General features: G+C 38.9%; 1 protein-coding gene across 19 annotated transcripts in view; it reads left to right on the top strand.

The window, feature by feature from the left end:
• stxbp5l (syntaxin binding protein 5L) overlaps positions 1-24,754 on the top strand; it is a 141,595-nt gene that overhangs the window by 10,298 nt on the left and 106,543 nt on the right. For all 19 annotated transcript variants that reach the window (XM_084362016.1, XM_084362018.1, XM_084362015.1 and 16 more), the window contains exon 2: positions 14,076-14,173. In XM_084362016.1, the coding sequence (XP_084218142.1) occupies positions 14,076-14,173 (98 nt within the window). The remainder of the gene's footprint in view (positions 1-14,075; positions 14,174-24,754) is intronic.

The following is a 24,754-nucleotide window of genomic DNA, read 5'->3' as shown; positions in this document are numbered from 1 at the left end:
CTAGGCGAGAGAAGGCAAACAATTCTGACACACCTGCCTTTTTGTTTTGACCCCATGGTGGACCTTATTTCAGAAAAAATATCTATGGTGGTGAATGGCAAAACACAAATATGTTTTTTTATTCCATTTGAATTGTGCCATGAGCTATGTATATGATGTTTGTGTATTTACAAGGCCATTTTTCAATTCAAGAAAGTCAGTTTTTTATTTAAAAGAAAGTATAAGACTGTGAAAATATGTTATGAGAAACACTACCCACCCAACAGTTGTTTAAGTGACCTCTGGTTCAAAGCTCACCAAACCAGTAACCAAAACCTTGAGGAGCCTGTCCTGTATATTAGCTATATTAGAAAAGTGTATTTAGGACAAATCAGCGTGGAGCACCTGTGGAGCCAACTCCAATTTATTTGTTCCCAAAGGGCAATTGGTTTCGCAGCAAGGCATAAAAGCAACTGGCCATCATATGTACTAAATGTACTAAAACTATCTTATAAAATCATCATTGACAAACACCATATGTTTGACTCATGGCAAAATTCAATTATTTGTCTCTCACCATTAATTACCGTACATGAAATAAGGTTCACACAAGGTCTGAACCCGGTCTGACCTTCTTCTGCTGCTCCTTTGCCATTTAACCTGCTGCCTGCGGAGAAATATCTATTTTAGTAATATAATCTTTCACACATTTGTTACCCTTTCTGTGAACTTTAATGTTGCTGAAAATATGAGCAAACACAATGCAAACACAATGTTTCAGTGCATGAATAAGACTGCTGAGTAAGAACTTTATTATGCAAAACAATCCACTTGGAACTGCAGTGCTGCAAAGCTTTAAACCGACATACAGTTTCTTTCCTGCCTCTCTGAGTGGTTAGCAGATCCCTCTGCTCTTAAGTGCTCCTGACAAGCACTTGACAAACCTCATGTACTGAATGTTCCTCTAAAAGAATCCAAAGGGTGTATGAAGAAGCTGGAGTTGAGTTTTTTTTATCTTTATCTTTATTTTTTTATTTCTTAGTTCTTGTATAATAGAAACGCAACTCGTTAGAGGATTCAGGGGTCCTTTATGGTATTTTTTTTAACTTTTGAAATTCAGTCAAAATGTGCTGACAAGATTCCTTGCAACAGTGTTTTCAATAAATAAGAGACAGTGTGTTTTGGAAGGTTTGTTGAATGTTTATTTCTAGTGTTTCAGCATTACAATTGTGCATCTTTAGTGATTTTAAGGACACCTCAATGTACAGTAGTAATCAAAATAAAACATTTAACTGTTGTCTTTATGACACAGTGCTTTTGACTGAGAGAAAATAGCTGCTGTGATGTTCAGCCAATAAATGTGAATCATCTCATTTTGCATAAATACAAAAATTCTGTCTTGTGTAATAGGAGATAGCAAGGTCCACAGACATGCTTCCTGATTTGAGCTCATTGTCATTTAAAAAAAAAAAAATGTAAATCATTTTTCCCATTGTGCTGGCAAAGAAGGTCAGTAGAAAGCTATTTTAATTACAGTTATATATTCCCCTGTGTAGATTCTTGTTGCCACCAGTGTATAAATGTGTGTAAATGGGTAAATGATGTGTTGTAAAGAACTTTGAGTGGTCGGTACAACTAGAAAACAATGCGAGAACAGTCTTCTCGCCTGTAACTCTACTACCTCCCGATGTGATAAACGGGTCACAAACAATGGGAATGTGATATGGCACAAAATGTCAATATAGTACGTAGCTTACGACACATACAAATGTGAATGTTTCAGTGGCTGCAGAAACGTTCAAACATTTATTCTGCCGACTGGGCTGCCATGAAGCAGGAGCTGTAAAGCTCTTCTTAGATTTCTTGCCTCCTGCCTAAACAACAAAATCTAGTCAGAACCAGTTTCCAAGGTAGCATTTATCTTATCTTTAGAGTAGTCTCACCCTACTCTGACGTCAAAGGTCGCAATGCCCCTTTTGAATTATTCTAGGATTGATTTTTAGCTCTTTTGTGGATTCACTGTGGCATTTTAGTGTGCAAGCTAACAGCTACAGATGACGACTAAGTCTGTTTAGAAAAGGATTGCTAGAAGAAATGTAAACAGCTATTCAACCCATACAGAACTTAGAATATCAGGAAACATTTCTTAAAAACAACACACTTTTATTTTGAAATCCAACCATGTGTGAATGTTGCTCCTTCTCAGTGATCATGCGGGGTCAGAGTGACATGTTGCGTTACAGTGTCGTGGGTAGTAACACGTGACTATTTTGTCTACTCCCATTTTTCTTCCTTCTTTCAAGCCTAAGGCAGGATGCTGATGCCACGGCTAATTCACTGACATGCCTGCTGCTGGGGTTAAAAGGTTAAACCACATATACAGTACATCCACACATAGCTGGTTTCTGACCCCGTGGCTGCATGAAAGCACGACATGAAGCCACAGCGTGCAATCACATCTTTCACCTCCTCCACACACACACACACAAGCAAGAGACGCTTGCTTTGCACTTATATAATAGAAATGATATGTATGTATGTATATGTGGCTGTTAAACCCACGCTTTCATCTGAAGAGACACATGCTTAACATTTCTCACATTTGACCCTTAAGAGGTTTGTGTTAAATGCTGCCAGATAACAGGCCCATGTGCTGCACTGCACTGTTCGGGATGTATCTGTGTGGATTTACATGATCATCCCTACGAAACCAAAACAATCATGCAATGTACTTTGATGCAATATGCATTAATGCTCATAGACTCTCCAAACATATATACATACTAGTGTCTCTCCCCCGCTCCCTCTGGCCACACACATAATACTGTGTAGTCTGCAGCTCTCATACAAATGAGCCCACTACAGTCAGCAGGGAGGGAGGCTTACCCAGGCTCATTCATTCGTTCTCATACTTTAGAGCTCTCACACTGCATTCTCACCCTGTTCACATTCTTGTGCTGTGTGTGTGTGTGTGCATTCATGTGTCGTGCAGCAAGTGCATGGAGGAAGTGCTTATTAGATCAGCCTCAGCCTCAGTGATGAATGAAACTCCCTTCATCCTTTGGCTTTCAGCACGATAAAGACTCACACCCTGGAAACCTTGAATCACTTTATTCATCTCCAAAGACAACGAGGGTGGTTTTAGATATCAAAAGCTCATACCTGCTACTTGCTTGCCACAGCACACCTACATTTGTTATAAAGGGCTTTTGTTTTCTTTCTCAAATTTTAGTGCCACGCAATCATTCCTGTGGTCGTTCAGATCACCTCTAAATGAAGCAGCGTGGGTGTTTTCCTTTGTATTTTCTGTCAATGAAGCAAGTTCCTGTTGCTGACGCATTTTTATTTGAACATTTTGTCGTATTGGTTCTCACTCCTCTTTAAACTATTTAGTATGTTAGGCAAACAGGTGATGAATATTACATTACTTACTGTGCCTGAGAGTTGTTTCACAGAAAAGATACACAAAACTTTGTGTGTAGAACAGCAGAAGCTCGACAGAAGTGTTGTCGCAACACAAGCGCCAGAACAAATCAATGACCGCTTCTGCAAAGCACTGATATTTTCAAACTTTACCTTTTTTCATGTTGCAACATTACATTTCTTCAGCTTAAATCTTAATTTTGATCTTGTGACAACGCTGTCCTTATTGTCTGAACAGGTTTAGACACAAAACCCACTCTGTTAGGGTTAGTAAAATATCATGTTTTGGGTTAAAATACCTGCTTTGGTCGCCACAAGGTCTTGTTAAAAACACCCGGTTTTGTTGCCAAAAACACGGCCTGAGATGTGCAGACGTCCCGTTCAAAATATCTGCCTTTATTCGCCATAAACACAGCTGGAAAATGTCCTCTGGGCTTCTTAAAAAATACCCACTTGTTTCACACATGCAAATGCTGAAACACAGTCTTAAACTGCAGTCAATGGCTTGCCAGCCATCTCACCTGTAACTCCTCCAGCATAAGTCAAGAGGTCATGATTTGGTCTGGCTGGCCAAGTAGATGGTTGTCACGAGTTACTATAAAAATGGCAGTAGCGAAATCACATGTATAAACCTAAGGTTACGAATCAGAATTTTTATTATGTGATCAGTCTTATTCTCGCCGGTTAAAACAAAAACTTGAATCTGCTCTTCTTATGTAACTAACACACAGATAATTATCATCTACCTCTGCAGTTTCCCCTCAGCTGCAGAGTTCCAGAGTTTCTTTCAGCTCTTTGTTTTTGTTTTACAGATTGCAACTTTAATGTTTTTGTTCACTCTCCCGCCTCTTATCAATGTAGTTGAGCATATAGCAGTGAGGAGGATATTTTCCTCAGGAGGTGGTGGAGACCAAACCTCTAGCAAAAATTGTGCATTTTTGACTTATATTCGTCAAGTGACCTGAAACATGATAACTGGATGTGTAAACAAGAGTTTTTTGCAAATAGCTATAAATATGAATCTACTCATGATCATAAATCTCACATCTCCCAGTTGTATTGGTATTTTGGTGAAAGGAAATTGGTTGTTCCTGTGGGCTGAATATTGTTAAAAAGAAAGCAATTTGTTATCTAAGTTGTATATAATAGCAGTTTAAACCTTATTTTTGTGACTTTTGGAGGTTTGAATTTATCGCAGGTTCCATTGTAATTGCCTGGTACATGACTGAAGACAGTCATTGAAAAGCTTTTGACATTACAATTGTGAAACGCTGATGTTTATAAATGCAACCAACAGACTGTAGTTGTGTAGCAGGCTTTTGAAAACACAGTTCTTTTGGGGTATCCAAGCCAAGCTTGGATATTGTACACATACTAACTGAGGTCCTGAGGAAGACCCGATGGATATCTTAACAATAAAGGGATGAATGGGATCTTGCTGTGTTGTGTAACCACTGTGTGTTTCAACTGTAGTTTCACATTCAGAATCCCCTGATCTCTTCTTCCACTCCTCCCCCCAAACGTCTTCTCTGCTACCCACGTTCACATTTGCCTCTTTTTTTTTATTTTGGGCTGCTCCCGACTAGATCAAAGGAATTTTAGAGCAACCTCAAAATATCTCCCTTTTAACACTGGAGGGTGAAGCCTCGCGTATATCTTTGTTTGTTTGATGGGTGCTCTGGCTCTGTAAAGTCTCGGTAAATTGGAATAGATGTATGTGATGGGAATACTCTACTTTTCACTGCGCTACTGTCTCTCATCTTGACATTTAGCCTGAGGGGACAGGTGTTAAAACACCTGGGTGATAAGGGCGGCACAATCTGTATGCACACAGGTAACACGAACACAGGCAAGCTGTATGTTAAATACATTCATAGTAGATGAGTAATGCAAGGAGACACAAGCTTTCATATGTTTCTAGTGAGTTACAACACTGCAGTTACTCACCAGTTTTAAGTAACATGACTGAAACACACTTTCATTGATCAAACCAAAGGATCAGCATTTGCTTCAGTTTTTTCCCCACTGTGTAGCCTGTAATTATTTTACAAGTATATATTATTCATATTTTCCCTTTGCACCCTGCAACCCTCTGACCTTTAACATCTATTACACGACTGTTAAATCCTTTAAGTTTTCGCGAGGTCTGTGCTCCAATAATTACTGGTGTGTACAGCCAGATGAGTGTTTTAAATAACAGGGAACAATTTTCAACTCTATGTTATTACTGTTGATTTGCGCTTATTTTTTTTCTAAAACATTATTATTATAATAGCAACACTGAAATGGTCCCATTTTTATTTTAGGTATAGTTCACACACAGGTTTTAGTCATCTAGAATCCTCTTTTGTGACACCCTAAACTCCAGTTAAATATTTCCATATTCTCCATTTCTCAGGCTTTTGTTTTCACTAAAACACTAATCAGTTATATAATACATAGAAATATTATGGATTTAACAAATTTAGCTTTTGCAAACAGCTTCTGATAACTGCTGACAAACATTCAAATTGAGTCAGATTTTTAAAAAGTGAGTAGCCTACACCGTACATTTTGTTTTGGTGGCTTTATGACAACATCTACTAAGATTATTGCCATATCAAAGCATCTGTGATTAGAAATATATACCACATACGTCCCTTCTTCACTTAAAGACCTAAACATTGTAGAGCTGCTCCTGTATATTAGCTTGCTCACAGAACTGACAAACTCTCCTTTAACATAACTGCACTCGTCAACATGACCAGATTTATTGTGATTTTCATCTTTTTTTGTACCTTTTCTGTGCCAGGTTGGTGGCCATGTTGGTGTTGGTGACTATGTTGAGCAAGACAATGTAGTTCAATGAGCAGTTTAACGCAAAACTAGATGATATTTACTTTATTTATGACAAACTGCAGCTTTCTTGACTTGGAAAAGTACATTTTAAATTGACAAACAACATATGTGTAGTTCATGGCACAATTTCTCCACTACCGGAAGGGGCGCGGCCTACACATGTCACTTTAAGAGGGTGTTGCACTTGTATTGTGGCACTCTTCGGCTTGGCTAGCCATCCAGTTTGTAGACTTCTACCCGGCATAAATGTATTTCAGACGTCCATGGTACCAATACCTGAGAAGGAACTGGACTTTGTCAAAATACTTCATTTTAAGGTATTTATCAACCTTGTTGACTGGATACGCAAACTCGCGCGCATCCACCAACCTCCGCATTGCGGCTGGCACTGCGTATTGGCGCGTGGACGCTGCGCAACCGCCTAATAACTGCTGATTACTAAGGCAAATTATCTACTAGCCATTATTTTAATGTTTGCTGCCATCGGAGAGGAAATAAATGCTACTGCTGACGGACAAAGGAGTCTCTCAACTGCTTCACCACAGGAATAAACCGAACAGTAAAGTTAGCTTTACGTTTTTTTTGTTTTTTTTTTAAACAGCTAAGTGCTATCATAGGTTATGTTAACGTTAGCTTAAAGTTAGCTCAAACCCAGATGTGTCCCAGCTGCAGTTTGAAGCCTCGCAGCTTGCTAAAGAACTGACAGGCTAACCTCTTCAAAGACTTTTAAAGGTTGGTGACCGCTCACATTTCAACCTCACTAATTTTAAACAGTGAAAGCGACCATGATGAAGTTAGCTTAACTGACCATTAGCTAGCGTTAAACATTGAAGCTGAAGTTAACAGCAATTTCTGGCTGGCATTACTTTTCGGTAATGTCACATATTTTGCTCTAAATCAGCTAGCAAACACATGTTGTAATGCTTGTTTCTCTTTTGCAAGCATTCTTAACACTGCAGTTAAAGTGGAAAAAACTCAACTTTAACCAAATCTCACACAAAGGCTCTTGAGCTAACAAAAACTGAAAAGTTATGCTACTTTTCAGTTTGAGGCCATTTAATTCCACTGGATAAATGTAAATGTCTTGCTTAACACTTTAACAACTGGACACACCTGCTGTTAATTAAAAAATGTTTTGGATATGAACTATATGTCTATTGTCCCCCTGTCCACCTCACTGAAATTGAAGATTGAATCTTTTATTTCCTTTTTTAGGGACCTAAAATGTGTCTGGTGCTTGTAGTGGAAACTTAGTTCATGATGACCTCCTTAGCTAAATCAATCTCGCCGTTAGATCTGCTAACTAAATTATATTCCTGTTGAGATCAAAAATATTTTTTCAATTTTTACTAGAAATACAATTTCTTTCGCCTGTGGCCCTCCGTGTACAGTACATTTCCATTTCCTTTTACTTTTCTCTGCTGTCCATACACACATACTACTCTCGCTATGAATAATTTACTACTTGTCAGTGCTCTTGCTCAAACTGCACATTACAAGTGGCCTCTTCATCCATTCCTCCATTTATTCTTGCTCTCTGTGCACAACGCTTCCCTTGTGATTTTGCTGTTGTGTAGATAAATATATCCAAGCGCTATCAAGGTCAGGCTGTACCTTCTGGACAGTGGATTACATGTATTCCAGCTCAGCAGTATCAACTGGGGTCCTGCAAGATGTCGCTATGTTGTGACATGTGTCATATTGAAGGTCTGAAGTAGTGTATCAGTCATTAGTTGAGCCGGTTTCATCTCGCCCGACTACTACCTGTCTCAGTGTAGCCTACTCAATTGTTGATATGCTTTGAAAAGTAGCTTGCCTTGCTTTGAAAATATAAAAGTAATGGCAGGGCTGTTGTATTAGACTGCATTAGATTGTACAGGTGTAAATTCAGGTTAATCCCACTGAATGAGGCCTGGTCTGTTTCTTGTTTACTTAACACGACTGTGACAAACATTGCATTGTGAAGTGCGGTTCATGTGTCAGAAAAATCATCAAAATATGTTGATAGTAACATTACAGTTTATTTGTCTTCAGTAAACCTTAAATCATTTTGTAATAACTTAATTTTTTGTTTTGTTTGTTGTTTCCTGAGCAATCAAAGTCCAAATTAAAAAAAAAAAAAATCTTTGCAAAGCTGTGTGAACATATTGGACTGACTAAGTTTAACAATGCTTCTTCCCTCTGCAATCCCTCTGTGGCCGTATTTATCTGATAGCTATAAATCTTGGTGATTAATGAAAGTTAAATCTGGGCTTGATACTGCTGTTTCGTGTTCATGGGTGTGTTATAATGGGAATCTTATTTGATAAGAATATATTAAATTAAACTAGAGATCTAGTAAACAAAGCTACTAATGTAGGTAGTATGAATGAATCTCGGTATAAGTTTGCAGGACCAAAGGAAGGATATCTACTGTCTGGGTCGTTAGAGGCTGTAGGACCTACAGGACCTCATATCAGCTATCTCAAATGCTGCCTGAAAGCATTTTTTTACGTTATGCATTTCCCAGGAATCATTTGTCCGTCAGTGTGTGAATACGATGATGTCTTTCCAGTTGTACATCATGTTATGAACTCTGAATCTATGTACCCACTGTTCAGTAAAGATGGCATTGTTTAGACGCTGCTGTTGCTATGAAAAGATACTTAAAATAATTACCAGGAAATGACTGTTTCTGTAGAGGATTCACAGCTTTGTTAGTCTTGTTAGATTGGTAATTTACATGAAGTCTGTTCCTGATCGTAGAGTGATTTTACAACAATGTTTTTTCACAGCAAACACATACAGTCATGGCTATGAGAGAGCCAACATTTTGGCTTGTTGCCAAGTTACTCTCCAAATAATGGTAAATTAGCTTCAGCTAAACTTACACAGAGTATGTTTGTCATTTTTAATTGGCAAAGCCGATGATCAGCACTGGCTAACGTCGTAAAGCCTGCCACCTTAACATCTTGTACATTAGTCTTACATTAGTCTTAGTCTTTCTAGTTAGAAAACATGTGGAGAGATAAAATCACACACTCACTCCTTGTGAGAAAAAGAGCACAGAGCGCTGATCTTCTACACGATAAGGTAACAACAAATGTAAAAGATTCCATGATCCTGAATAAGCTACATCACACTCGAGCTAAATGAATATAAGTTGTTGTACCTTCATAATTAGTGTAGATGACGTTACAGACAATAACTGTAATCACATGAAGATGTATTTGAGAACTTAACGTCATATTTCCCTGTGTTGATCCTTGTTCAGAGATATAGCTGCTCAATGCACAATTTGCTGGCAATGGTAGACAGGGGTGCTGCCTGCTATTTATAGAACCAGGGGTCTAGACCAGCTCTGCAGCTGAATGCTGTGTGGAGAGAGAGAGAGAGAGAGAGAGAGGATGGTGGGTGGCATGAGGTGGTATCAGTCTTTTGGGGGATGGGGATGTCGGTGTGGGGTTATCTGATTGAACATCAGGCTTGTGTGTGCATAAAGGTTGTGTATATGTGGAGGAGAGAAAACTACACAACAGAGGAAGAAAAAAAGGGGAGGAGGTGGATGGAGAGCAGAGTTGATGTAATGCTGCCTCTGGCAGCCATAACGCAGGTCCTTTGCAGCAGGTTAACTGTCGCTGCACGGCTGACTGCGTTTCTAAATGTACATCTTGACTGCTTCAGCAGAATGAATGTACATTTAGTCATTCTTTTGTGTGCATTTTCCCTTGTTAACTTTTTGTGACTGGGGACTGATCACATTATAAGGTGGTGACCCAAGCTTGTTAACACCTATTCAGACTTTAAAATATTGTTGACTGAATAAAACAATTTATAGTCTGTTTAAGACAATTGAAAGCCACAAGGACATAGAGTTGTGTTAATTTTGAAAGATGGGTAAATAGATAGAGGATAAAAGTGTGGGTGAACCTGGTCACACACATGCATATACTACATGTATAAACGGCCTCGCTGGAAGAGGGAGAAAAATGGCTTTATGGGTTTGGCCTTAAAATATATATGAGCAGCTCTGAGATTCACCAGAGTAAATGTGTTTTTCATCCACTTCTAGCCTCTCTTGGATGTATATGTGGGGGGTGGCTCTCCTGTATCCCAGCAACAGTGCTCCAGAGCTGGGCTAGGGAACCTAAAGGGCCTGGTGGCAAGACCTGAAGGATGATTGTGTGAACATGTGTGTGTCTGGCTAGGTTCTTCACAGCCATTGCGTACGAATGATATTTACTTTCTCTTTTTTTGATTGTCAGAATCATTTACTGATGCAATAGGGTTTAAATCCTCTTTGAGTCAAAGTCAGAGATGGATTTTTGAGTCTCAGTTTGAAACATTGTCAGTATCATCTGCAGCTCTCTTTGCAGCAAAGGGCTCAAACATTTAATTGCCTGACAACTCAGATAAACACTTGACCTTCCTCTTTGTCCTCTTATATAAATGGGGGGATGGTGGAAAAGGCAAGTGATTCTCAACGATGGGGTGAAGGCGTGTGTCAGTGCCCACTCTGCAAACTTGTATTTTAAACTCCTTGAAATTGAGAATCTCACTACCATACGACCAAGATACGTGTCCATGATAATGATACAATACAGCAGCTCAGCGATTCTAGCAGGGGAATCTGTTAAGAGTACGGCTGCACCTAACTATAATTTTTTTTTACTTGATTAATATAACAATGAATTTACCTAAAACAACATTTTAAAACTTTTAATTTATATTTAAATATTTTATTCACTCATCTTCAATCATCAACAAACAATATGACAAAGTATGCACTGCAGGGCATTATTCCCCAACAAAACTGGTAATATGGTATCATAACTAGTAATGTATGTAATCCTAATATATTTGGTGGGGACAAAAAGATCCAGCGGTGCGGAAAAAACGCAGGTTTTCCCATTCATTCATTCAAAAATGGCGGAAAAGTTGAACCTGACTCAACTTTTGGAGAAAGGCAGCCAGATGTCACGATGCAGCCCTAGTATCAATGTTTTGTTCCACCACTATTAAAATGTAGGTACTTAGAGTACGGCCTCAAGTACTCAGCAATTTAGTCAGTGTTATTAAATGACCACATAAGCAGAAGTGTATTTATTTGTATAGTTTTTGAGCTTCAACCATTGTAAAAGTTGCATACCTTTTCAGTTTTTCAGTTTTTCCTTCGCTTAAGAAGAGCCTTTGTGTGCAAGAGATCTTTTGGGTCCTTTGATGTGGTTCAAGTTCATTTTTTTCCACTTCAAACTGCAGTGCGAAGAATGCTTGTAAAAGAGAAACAAAACAACAAGCATTACAACATTCCCTGTGAAAAAAAGATGTGTTTGCTAGCTAATCTGGAGTAAAACATGTGATATTACTGAAAAGTAATGCCAGGCAGATATTGCTACTTACTGTGTTATCAATGGAATTAGGTACATCATGCACTTTCTAAACAGCAAATGAAAGTGGAACATTGCAAATATATTAATCATACTGAGGCGAGGCTTTTCAAATCCATATTGACTGGCTGTTTCATTATACATGTGCTCAATCAGAAAGTCAGAGTCCATGCACTGTATATTGTAAGGTTCACTCTTTGTATCTCTTATACAAAGGCTATGTATATTATTGTTCACTACTCCATTTGTATGCAAGGCACTCGCTGGCTTAAATGTAGCAGTGGAACCCCACTGTGTATGTATTAGTGGAATGACAGATATATGTGCATCTGAAGGTCAGGTAATTGGTATGCTAGCAGTGTACACACACACACACACACACACACACACACACGCATTCTCTTTACCGTAACTATTGTGAATATAACATGTCACGTACCATCATAACGGATTTATAAATATGCAACATGTGTAAACAATAATAGTAATAAATATGTAGCTCTTAAAGACTCACACACAGAAGGTCTTGATTACTGAACATGAATGAGAAATATGCACAGATCATGCACACATATAGCACATGCACATACAGACACACAAGCACAGACTCGTACTCTGCCCTGTGGTTGCACCTGGCTTCAGTGTGTCTCTTTGTTGTTTTTCTTTGTCCTCTGTCGAGTCTGTTCACCACTGAGTGATTTCATTCTGCGTTTTATAACCATTTAATTCACCCACACACTCTCGTTCTGTCTTTCTAAATTCATGACCCTGCAGTATTAATGATAGTGCAAAACCCCTGTTACGGCAGGCAAACAAAGGTGTGTGTGTGTGTGTCGGGGTGGGGGTGGGTTGGGGGGGTGAGGGCCAACAGTGGGTGTTATATTGTTAACAAACAAGCCATTGATTATTTCATTGTGGTGTCAGAACTTGAGCTTTAAAACTGCCTGTAACAACCTTCTTTCAGAACTATATTTCTTTGCCGTTCGCAGTCAGAGGCTTTCATTACTTGTTGAACAGGTTTAACACATAACAAGGTACTTGCAGTAGTAAAGTGAATCTTGTATTTTTTCATGAAACCTATAGGTGTTTTCAGTGGTGGCTTGTTATACCTCTGCTCAGGTTAAGGTGAGTGGTGCCCTGGTGGGAATGAGGTCACCAGATTATTTGGCCGTGTCTGAAATCGCTCCCTTGTTCACCCACTCACTTCTCCTCATATGATTAGGCACTCAATAGTGACTATATAGTAAGCATCATCATCACTATTTTAGGATGTAAAAGTTAAAAGGAGAAATGTGTATTAATTTTGTTACAGTGCTTTACAAAAGCAGGTCCTCTGTGACAGCACTGCTAGCAATGTTACAGTGCTTAAAATAGTATTTTTTTCATACTGCTGGAAGAACAGTAATATTGTCGTAAGATTTCAATTCAACACTGGTTATGTCCATGTCTTCCACATCCCTCCAGAGCAGATAATTGTAAGTGAGGCACTGCTGGGAAATTTAACATGACTAATGGCAGACGGCTGCAGTGAATGCAGTGCACCTCAGAGTGGGAGTGTGAGAGACAGTGTCGTTTTGCCTAGTCAGGCCTTGGCATATGAATGTTAAGGCTATCTCACTCTCAATTCCATCCATATGCAACATGAACAGAAGCTGCAGTTTCTTTGCTAATTACACAGCGTGAACTCTCCATGTTTTATTAATTGAAGAATGTTGACCTTGTAAAGGTTTTTTACTGTTTGAATATTTTCAGTGAGCTTTCAGTTAATTGAAATTCAGATGCATCTTTAATGGATTCTGTACTCATAAATGTTAAATTGATGTGCAAATAGAAGTTCTGGTAGGAAAGTGTTTACAACAATATGCTTGGATGTATTCGTTGTTCACAATTATCATTATCTGTTGTCTAGCCAGTAGTGGACTACAGTAGTTTAAGTAAACACACAGGTCTTTAACTTTAAATCTGCACTTTCAAACAATAAGCATTACTAAGATATTAGAGTGTCACCAAAACAAACAGACACATGAAAATGTCACAAGAAAGATTTTGTTTTTATCCTTAAGAGCTTTAGTTTTTTGAATGCCTCAGTTAATAAACAGCAAAGTGGCAGTCAAACAAATATTTGACAGTCAGTTGTAAAAACCATTCTGACAAAAAGTTCACAGACAATAAGAAGTAAATGCGTGATGCAATGTCCTTGAGGTCTTTAGTTATCTTTAATCAGAAAATAATAATTTTTCAGAGGATTTATTTATTTATTTATTTTCTTTATCAGAATTAGAGTTCACAGTTTTACTAAATGGACATTTTGCTATTCAGAATGACAAAGTTTCAGATGGATTCACCACACAGTACAATGTCGGAGGGTCCGCCAAAATCATTAAATGATAAAATCATTTAATTAGCCTTTAATCCTAAAATGTTTGTCTTGTTTAATTAAAATATTGTTGTGTTTTTTTTCCCTTGCAGACGGTGCGTCATGGTTTCCCTTACCAGCCAACTGCTTTGGCCTTTGATCCTGTGCAGAAGATCCTGGCCATCGGCTCCAGATCAGGCGGTGTGCGGATGTATCCTTTACCCCTCATCTTGTCACTTCCTTCCTCTTTCTGGAGACACACTCGAAAATTTTACTTACATAGATACATAGTTATGTGCTTGCACTTAATACATTTCTTTGCCTTTGCCACTGGTCGTTATGGTACATTATAAGAAACATAAACAATGAAACATTTTTTTTTGCAGCAAACATTAAGATATTAAGTAACCTAATAATAATACTATTATTAGGAGAAATTATAACATTCTTCACAGAAATAGGAAACAATGTTGTAATCTACTCCTGCACAAACCTGTGGCATTGCCCCAGTGTGTCTCCAGGCAGTGGCTTTCTTCCTCCACCTCACCCCCTCACCCCTGAATTCTCATCCCTCTTTCAGCCCTGTCATTTCATGTGGCTTGGCTGTCATGTCGCAGACTCAGAACTGTCCATCCAGCGGCCTATCCACGGGGTCACAGGGTCACAGTAATGGGAAAGGACATGCAAGTGCAACCCAGGTAGGAGATTACACCCTCGTAAATACCCAGGGTTCCCAGTATGCCTTTAGGGAACCAAGGGCCGAGGCAGCTAACAATTATTGATGCTGCAGCAGCCGCAGTGCTGGTCTTGCTGGAGTAATAGATGGACAGGCAGGGTGATTTCTTTGACGAAAGAAACAAGATCAGTCACAGACGGAGATGTGACATTGTTTGAATATTTGAAAGAGAGGCAAAGAACTGGAGAATAGGAGGCTGAATGTTGAGGGGAAGGGTAAAGGTGCACAGCAGTGTTTGATGTCACAGGGAATAGCTGATGAAAAGAGACAAAAATGTGCCTCGATTACATGATAAGCTCAGCCGAATGTAGATATTCGATATCCTTTACTTCTCCCGCCCTCCTAATCCACCCCTTTTCTCTCCAACTCTCCAATGAATACCTGGCTGTGAAACAAGGCTGAGATTTCACCTGCATGGAAGCCCTTGAGTGACTTAGCATTTGTATTGACATGCTGCACACACCTTCCTCTGCATGTGGCCTGTCAGACTCTCTTTTTCTCTCTCGCAATTGCACGCTCTCACATGCACATTTCTATATTTTGCTGTTTCTCATTCTGACTCACCCTCTATCGCCTTCTGTGTTGAGGAACCTCTTTCCCCCCTATTTCTGCTTTTATTTATTCAATTCACCCTTCTTCTGTCCTTCACAGCCTGTCTGAATGTTCTTTCTCTTCTTGCCAGGGCTTTGAGCATCCACCTGTCATCCTCTGTCATGGTCTCCCTTTGTTTTTTCCTTCATTGCTTTTCTAATGTGTTTCTCCTCTCTTTGTTTCTTTCTTCTTAGCTATATACTGTATACAATGGTAGCCATTGCAGGAATTTCGCATGCTCCTTTTCTATTTCATAAGTGTTACAACATGACCTGCATTTTGCTTTTGTTCTGCACCGACACTATGTTAGTGTTGCACACAAGGATATTTCACCATTTCACCAGATTTTCATATTTCTCACCCACTCTCTCCAGGGTGGTGCAGCATGTAAAAGCAAGCAATTTAGAGACAGCACCCTGCCTCCTTCTCTTCTTTGTGTATGCTACTGTATGACCCAATACCATAGTTGCTGCTTTCTACGGTAGCGACATACTTATTTGGCAGAGATGTATATTTTGTTCCTGTTAAGAAATCTGTATTGATCTCCGAGGCCTCAGAGTTTAACATTCAAATGATGCTATTGATCGTGTGTGGGACTGAGGTTAGGTGGGCTCTCTATGGGAGCTGCATGTCTCCTTGAGACATGTTCAGTATGTGTGCCTGCATGTCAGTTTAGGCAGATGAGTGATCAATATACCTGAGTTTCTGTGGAGTCTTTGGCTGCTTTGTCAGGAAACATTTAGTCACTTCTGCACATGCATGTAACTGAAAAGTTGGACTTACATTTTTCTCTGATGGGTGGGTTTTTATGTGAACAATAAACTGGATACTGGCTTCAGATTAAGTACTGCAGTAATTTACCTTGGTACAACTACCCTAAGATACAGTATGCCACATTTAAGACATGTCTACATATGCTCTCCGAGCAGACCTGCAGGAGTAGTGCCTTCCTTTCATGATAAAATTAACCACTTAGTATCAGTTTCACTCTAAAGCCTCAAAGGTGAGAGGATATGAAGTTAGCAAGGCTTAGTTCTAAGTAATAAAGGACATTAGAAGGCTTAAGCTCACTATGATCACATTGAGTACATCCTAAGTTTAAGAAAAGCCTTTAATAATATAATCTTATATTTTACTGTTGATACTATGTGAAAAATGAACCAAAAAATAAATGGGTTGTTGTGTTTATAAGCATTAGTATTCAACCTTATCCAGGTTTAATCCTATACCAAGTTTTTGCAGACATAACATTGTGTTTAAATATTTTCTAGTGACATTGAATGCTTACTCTTACTTACTCTGCTTAGCATACTCTGCTGCACAAACAGCACTCTAGCAAGTAAATAATTGGTGAAACATTAAGGAAATAAAAGCAATAATCTCATCAAGTGGGTGTTTTTTTGCACAAGATAGTTTTGATTTATTTACTGGACTGACTTATGTATGTTGGTTTAAATTAGAATACATTTGGTAGGAAATTCAACAGATTGGAGAGTTGCTAAAATCATCACTGATGTACATTTCGTGGGTTGAAAAAATAGGATAGAAAAATGAGTGAGGGATGGTAGTGGAGGGTGATTAAGGGAGAAGGAGATTGAGATGTTGTTAGAATACTGAGAAGGCAACTGGATTACATTGTTGAAGATAGAAAGAGTGAAAAGGATACAGCAAAAAGCAGTTGAAGATTCTAGTGTGGGCAGAAAGACATCATGAATAAAACATCCTTTGATTACATGAACTACACACCCACAAACCCAAATCCAAAAGATTTTAACACATTTAGGACTTCACTGTACTGAATACCCATTACACGGAAGTATTGACTGTATTCACTGTTGTGGTTACAGTCATTTTAGCTGTAGGATAGATTGGATCTGAGAAAAATGCATTATGTTTTTAACATCTTATACTGTTGTGCACTGTTTTCCAGGAACATTGTTACTGGTTGCAAATTCAAAGAAAACCATACGACGTCATAGGTTACTTGTATCACTGTATAATCTACCGTCACAGCTTAATATTGGCATTAGTCAAACCAAATTGTCACCAAACATGTTAGGTTTCAACACATCACAATGCTAGTCATTCTGAAACAGTCATGTTCCACAGTTATTATTCACATTTACAAATGAAATCTTGCAGTAGAGTCACCAAGGTTGTGACTAAAGAGTCACGTAGATTCCTGTATTGTTTATTTACGTGTGGCCCCTACTATACCTCCTACACACTTTCTCCTGGTATGAATTGTTAAGCAAATACCACGTGTTGTAAAATTGTGTATTCAGTGTTCTTTGCATTTCCTGAATGACAAATCACTTGGCCTCCCATGCCCAGTCATGGTTTTGCACTGGGTGGAAAACTTAAACCCATCATACTGATCTAGAAACAATAAAGATACATGACACTGACTGTTGCTGCAATCTGTTTTTGTAGTCATTTGTTTTGCACAGTATTATTAACGGCTGCAGGGTGTTGGAATGTCACATATTTATTATGAACAGCTGAGGCCATCACGGTAGGACAGGTCCTGCTCTGGTGAATGGTGCATAGTGACGATGTCATCAGGGTTGGCGCAGTGGGTTGGCAATGAGGCTCTCTGCAGTGGGCTCCGAGGACACTCCTCTCCCTGCTTGGGGCGACATTACCAAAATATGCTGAGATTTGGTTTATTGAAAGCAAATAGAACAGAGGATGACAAAGATGTGTAGGTGTGTGTGGGTGTGTCTCCGTGTGTGTATGTTCATATGTTTCTCTATTTATGCGTCTCAACCTGTGGTCTGCTTGCTGAGTGTGCACCCATGTGTGCCGTCTACCTGTGTCAGTATAGTGTGTGTCTCTGTGCACAAATGTAAACGTGTGTTCATGTGTGCATGTTTCTCTCCTATTGGTGTTGGCTTGTGTGTCGGCGCAGTGAGAGTGGATGTAGTTTCAATAAAGGGTTCAGGTAATAGAATTGCCCAGAGCCTGATAGACAGTCACTTCTCATAACAGTCAATCAGGTCAGAGAAAAGAAGAGCAAGAACAAATAGAAGAGAGGAGAAGGAAATGGAAAAGAGTGATGGCAGGGAGGAGGAGATACAGCAATATTGTAAATCATCTGCAGATTCTTTTTGAGACTTTACAAGAAATTATATTTATCAACTTTCAGTAGAATCATATCGTGCTCCTGATCATCACAGGTTCCTGTTTTATATTCTGTTGTCAAAATTATGTGGCAAAATTATGTATATGTTATTTATTTAAGTTTATTTTTTCTCATATTAAGTTACTTTTGATGTAATGTATGGACCCAATCACAATGTTTATGAACAGTAAGTTCAATAAGTAAGTAATAAGTAATAAACAATAAGTAATAAAAACCCTTGCATCACACACTACCTTAAATACAATTTGTCTTTTTCTTTTATCATGCTATTTCAAAGTATATACATCTCATTCACCCAAAATACATGTTTGGTGCTCTTATATCTCATTAATAACAACACTTTTATTAACATTAAGTTGACAGACCTAATTTACCTGTTTAGCTTGAGTTAACCCCAAAACCAGCAGTTAGTCTGAGATGTTGCTGTTGAGTAGATATCAAAGATGCTAACAAAGCAACACAGTACAATAAATAAGCACATTAGAAACCACAGAAAGGTCAGATGATTGTGTTATTACTATATATCTTTAAATGCCAGTGGTCTACCTGGAAGTGACTGATTTTGTTAGCGTGACATCACGGTGATTCGATCTAAAACAGCAGAGCACATTTCATTTAACTCATTACAATAAAATAAAGTGAGCGCTTATCTTGATATAAGATAAGTTATGACACACTCAACCCAATATGTCTTATCTCAATAAATCAGTTGCCAGTTTATTAGGTTAAGTGGTAAAATGACCATAACATTAAATCAGAACCTCTCTAAAACAGTTTTAACAGAAAGTGGAAATTATAAACATAAATAAGGATTTATTGTGGGACTGTTATATTATATAGCATTAGGTTTAGACATTGTATGCGTGTGTTTGTCTAATACACTGGCTACTATGTGTAAGTAACACTGAAACATGATTCTATAAGCTGTGTAAATATCTTTAATCCTGATTCGTAGTGTCTATGGATGCGATATCAACACTGAGTTAATCAATAGACTTGACTTAAGCTGATATTGCATGTTCTGTTCTATCAACTCAAGACACTGCCAAGACTTTTGCCCTGCCAGAAATTTGTTGACAGTGCTGAGTAATCGAGATAAGTTAGCCGGCATTGCCAACAGACCTCTGCTTGTTGCTAGGTAAGGAGACTTCAGCTTTACTTTTGGGGGTGAACTCTCATCAGCAGCCACATGTTTATTCACTGACCAGCGGCAAGCAATTAGTAAACCTAATTTGGCCAATGGAGCATGAGCAGGCAATGGGAGGTCACTCTGTGTAAACACACAGCTACTGTTACAGTCTATTATTAATCACACGGTCTTACAGTATGTGTGACAGGACTGCTTTGCAGTGCTACTTAGACAAACAGTATCATCAGGTAGTCATCAATTAAGCATTCATCGTTTTCACACTGTGTCATTGGCTTTGCTGACTGTGTGAGCAGGCCTGCAAACACAATGACTATTTGCCAGCAGTGGCTCAGGGAGAAGAAGGAAGGTGGTCAGTGCCATAATCAGATGCCATCCAGATCATGAGTGGTGGGGGTATTTGCACACACCATGCTCTATTTGCATAACTTCTGTCTCCGCTGTTAGCACAAACTCTGTTTCCAAACTTGCGCACAGCATCAACACACCCGTTGCTGTGAATCTGAGCACACGCACGCATAATCAAAACGAGACATGTGCAGTCGTGTCTAGTGACTCACTTGGTCTTGATTGAATTATACATTATAGGATTTACAGCCTTCTATTTGTAAACTAGAGTAATGGCAGTTTTTCTGGGCACCAAAGGTGAGCAAGCAAAAGTGCTGCTCTGGTAGAAAAGGGATGAAGCAGCACTATTAAGCTACTCATGGCCACACACTGCACTCTATCCTTACTTCACCCTTGTAGGGTACATGATAATAGAATTAATGGCTCTACCTTGCGGTATACCCCTGGATTAAAGGGAAAGTACTGTGAGTGTGACAGTTTTCTGTGAATCAGAATGACATGATTTATGAAGGACAATAAGGACTGCAACCAATGATAATTATTATATGATTAATTACTAGTTAATTATTGATTAGTGTACCTGACATCATGCTGCCTGTACTGTCAGAAAAAGACAAAAGTCTAAGTTCCATTATGTTTACAATTCTACAGTAACTTAATTTAAAATGATTTGAAACAAAGACATTGTGTAAATCTTCACCCTTGAGAAGTAGGAAGCACCTAAAGTTTGCATTTCTAATGACAACTGACAAGATCAAAACATGATTAGTAATTCCAGTACATGTCAGTTAAATTGAACGGGCTCTTAGTAGTAGTATAGTGTATGTTGTTTCTTCAATCTTTAGCCTGCACAACACCTTTTTAATGAGTTAGCAGTGTTGTTTTTTTTTCCAACAGCAGATGTTGGCTGTTGCATGTATTCCTGTGACTCTAGAAACTTCCTCATAGGGTGAGATCACATGCATATCCTGCTGTTTATAATTATTCATTCATTTATTTATTTATTCTTTTATTTATTTATTTTTTGCCTAAGTCAGTCTGAACATGGTTTCAGTGTTTCCTACCCGCTCATTAAAACAGATGATGTCCAGTATTTTTATTTTGTAATGGTATTAGGTACAAAGTTTGACACCTGATTGTGTAAGAATCCCCATAATGTCTCTCTTCTAAATCCTACATTTACCAACTCTTCATATTTTATATTATACATCTTTAAACCTGATTTTCTATTATATTTCATCATATGCACTTCATGTGGATAGTAACTAGAGTGGCACAGCTATCGTTTTCGTATCTTGTTGCCGCAGCATGGTCCTGCTAATAGGCTAAATCCGCAAGCTGGCAACTGTGGTGTTTTAGTGGTCCCATGTTGTCTTTTTTTCCCCTCTCACTTTTAATTAATCCTCATCCTTCCTCTGGGTTCCATTACCATTGGTATTTCTGGTTTGGTTGACAGACCACTCATTCCTGCTATTAGTGATTCCATTCAGAGTGGAAAGGAAAACCTCTGCAGTTTGTTGGTCTCTGTCACATGGTTTTATACTAGCTGTATACAATTAGGAAGAAAGGAAGAGACTGGGGATATCTTGTAGATTTTAGCCTGTTCTCCCTCTATGTCTTTCCCCTCTCACTTGTTTGGCCCCGATTTTTCAAATATCTCGTAACTTTTCGTATTTATTCTCCTTTATTATAGCTTTATTCCATTCCCCATCCCGTCTCTCTTCTTCATCTCTTTTATCCTGCCCTACAAGGTTTGTTTGCATTGTACAGCACTATCCTGATATGACACAAACAAACCCCCCCATCTCCTTCATTCCTTCTTGGTGTAGTATCTCACCCTCCCCCCTTTCCCTTTGTGTCATCCTTACTTCTCTCTTTTTAAAATGATGGCCGTCTTGCAAGTACGTTGATGTGATTTATGCAGTTCACTTCTCCTGGCCATGAGGAGCACAACTCATCACATGCACAATTTTGTGTACTCATGCGCACACACGCACACGTACACGCACGCACGCACGCACGCACGCGCGCACACACACACACACACACACACACACACACACACACACACACACACACACACACACACACACACACTTCTTTTCATTTTTGAAGACATCTATCTGCTCTGACGTCTTTGTGGCAAGTGCTAGTGACTCTATTGCTCTCTTTTTTTTTACAGCAATAAAAACACTGTATATCTTTGAATGTGCGTGTGTGACTGGAAGAGACAGCGAGTGAGTGACTTGATGAAATGTTTATGAAAATCTGGCCAGACTGCATAGGAAAGTCCGTGGACAGTTGCACTCGACTCACTGCAATAACCGCTGCTGGAGCTGTGAACTCTCTGAGTCACATAATGATATGGCTTTATGTAGCTTCATACATCAAACTGTGTGTTACTGTCAAAATAATCATGAACAATTGCTGTAATTTCTGATAGTTTTGCTAGAATTGCTATAAAACGATGAGACATTATGTGCCCACAAAGCTTTCCGTGCCCCTGCTTCTTCCCTGTCATTTTGGATAAAGTTACGTCCGCTTTCTCCATCATCCATCCAAAGTGTTAACTTTGTTTGTGCTTTAACAGGGGCAGTCACCTGCTGTTTTGTGCAGCAACACAATGCCTCAGATTTACTACCAAATATTACCTAGTGGCGCATAGTGTATGATCCAGCACTAGAGGCTGATGGATCTTCTCCATGATGTGTCATCCAAATGTTCACAGTTACGTGGCAAAGATGTATTGACGTCAAAATGTTACACAATTGTTATACAATTGGGGAAGCTGTGGGAGGTTGGACAGTAGATCCTTAGTTTTTCTACGTGTGAAAATAATTTCAGTAGAGCTTGATTGCATTAATTTCATCTTAATCCACTGAAGTGTTAAATGGCAGCTGGAGGAGCAGAAGCCCTGTTGTCTGTTGATGATGCCAATTAGGATACACTAGAGTAGAGAAATTTGCAGAAAACTGCTAAATCCATATTATGCAGTGATACATTTCTTATAAAGAATTTCAAACAATTGTGTGTATACTTGATTTTATGATTTGCTTTCAGGTAAGCTGAGTTTACATTGCGAATTTCATTTATAAAGCAATTGTATACACTCTCACTATGTAATGGTTTCAGTAATTATTAACATCCCCCTCATCATCCTCATCTTTATCTCCCCGGCTGCCAATGTTTGGTCTTTCGGCCTTCGTCCACTCTGCTAGGGATGGCGAGGTAGTCGAGGAATGAAAGGTCAGCTGCCTATTAATAGCAGCAACCAAGAATAATCTAGGAAATGCCACTGGTATACATTCACAGTCCACTCACTGCTAAATGATACGTTGCAAAATGTAGACAATCCAACAGGACATTACATCTAGAGCTTCACTTTGGCTACACAGCATCCAGTTGTTTTTTCTGTGTTCCTTAAAATCAAAATCAAGGCGCTTTTCTAACCATTTGTGGACAATATGAAGTGACTCTGACCATTTTCTTTTTTTTTAATTTGTAGTTTTCCGAGAAAAAGGGTGTCACCTAGGTTCGAGCTGGCAGACTGACCTTTGCCTTTATCTGATGTGTAATGAATGCTTGCTAACCTTTTACTGCACAAACGGCACTGAAAGCCTCTGTGATTACTGTGGGGTTAATGATAGTGAAAAGTCAGAAGAAATGGGGATTACACGGTGTAGAATCAGACCTGCACTATAAGATAATAATATTTTATCTCATAGTTGACACATAGAAAAAAAGTAATTTTTTACTCCAATCCACAACCACCTAACTTTTAGTTGCCGGCTCTTATAGTATAACTTCTTTGTATTAATTTTGTAAGACACCGACTAGTCACCCATTTGACGTTTAGGTATGAGGACTTATTGCGTAAATATAATAGTATCTTGTTTCTGAGTAAAGTAACAGTGTTGCTGAGATGTGTTACTCATCAACCCTCTGGCTCGTGATGCTGTGCACGCTCACATGTGCCTACACACAAACAAACAAACAAACAAACAAACAAACTGTGAAAGTCTACCGTTGTTTCTGGAGAAATATCACACCAGGGCCTCTGAATTCAGTAACATCCTATAGACTGAACGGTGCCCTCCAGCTAAGAGAAGCATGAAATGGAACTGAAAGGAAATATAAAAATAGGCATGTGTGCATCAGTGTGCCTGCATACGTTTATGTGTGCACGTGTCCTTGCATATATTTGAGCTTTCAATATTCCACCATAACAGGTGGCGTGAGTGTGTAGAAAGCACAAGGTGCAGAGAAAGAGAGAATGAAATGAAGGTACAACAGGAGCTGAAAGTCAAAGACGTATAGCTCCATTTTCGTGAAGGCACACAGCAGAAAGTGCAGCGCCAGGCACAACACAAATGGAATTTTCACAGTTACCATGCTGTATGAAGCCATTTCTCTGTCAGCTGATTAACAACAGGTCTGTGATCCATCTGCAGTCTCTAATTCGAGTGAGGCACATTGTCAAGCTGCAATTATGCACAGCAGATCCACCTGCAGAATTGGTGCAACCAGCAGAAGGCTGTTGCAAAATAACCACACATCTGCTCTCTTGTCCACATAATTCTTATGCAGTGTGAATCAACACAAGTGTTTGAGACCGACACATTCAAAGCAATTTTACATTTCCGTGAAAAATTGGAGGACAATGTTATATTATCTCTTCACCAACTCCCTTAAGACCGCCTGTTCCCACCAGTCATCTTCTGCTGTCTTCATCCAAAAAGTACAGATTACTGTGGACACAGCATTTAAAAAGGGATTAATGTAGTGATTGTGAATGCCACCATAGAGAAATACTCTTTTGTAATAC

The sequence above is a fragment of the Pagrus pagrus genome (genome assembly GCF_965226575.1).
Source record: "Pagrus pagrus genome assembly, chromosome: 9".
NCBI lineage: Eukaryota > Metazoa > Chordata > Actinopteri > Spariformes > Sparidae > Pagrus > Pagrus pagrus.
Note: the sequence above shows the minus strand (reverse complement) of the source record. Positions and strands in the feature narration are given on the sequence as shown.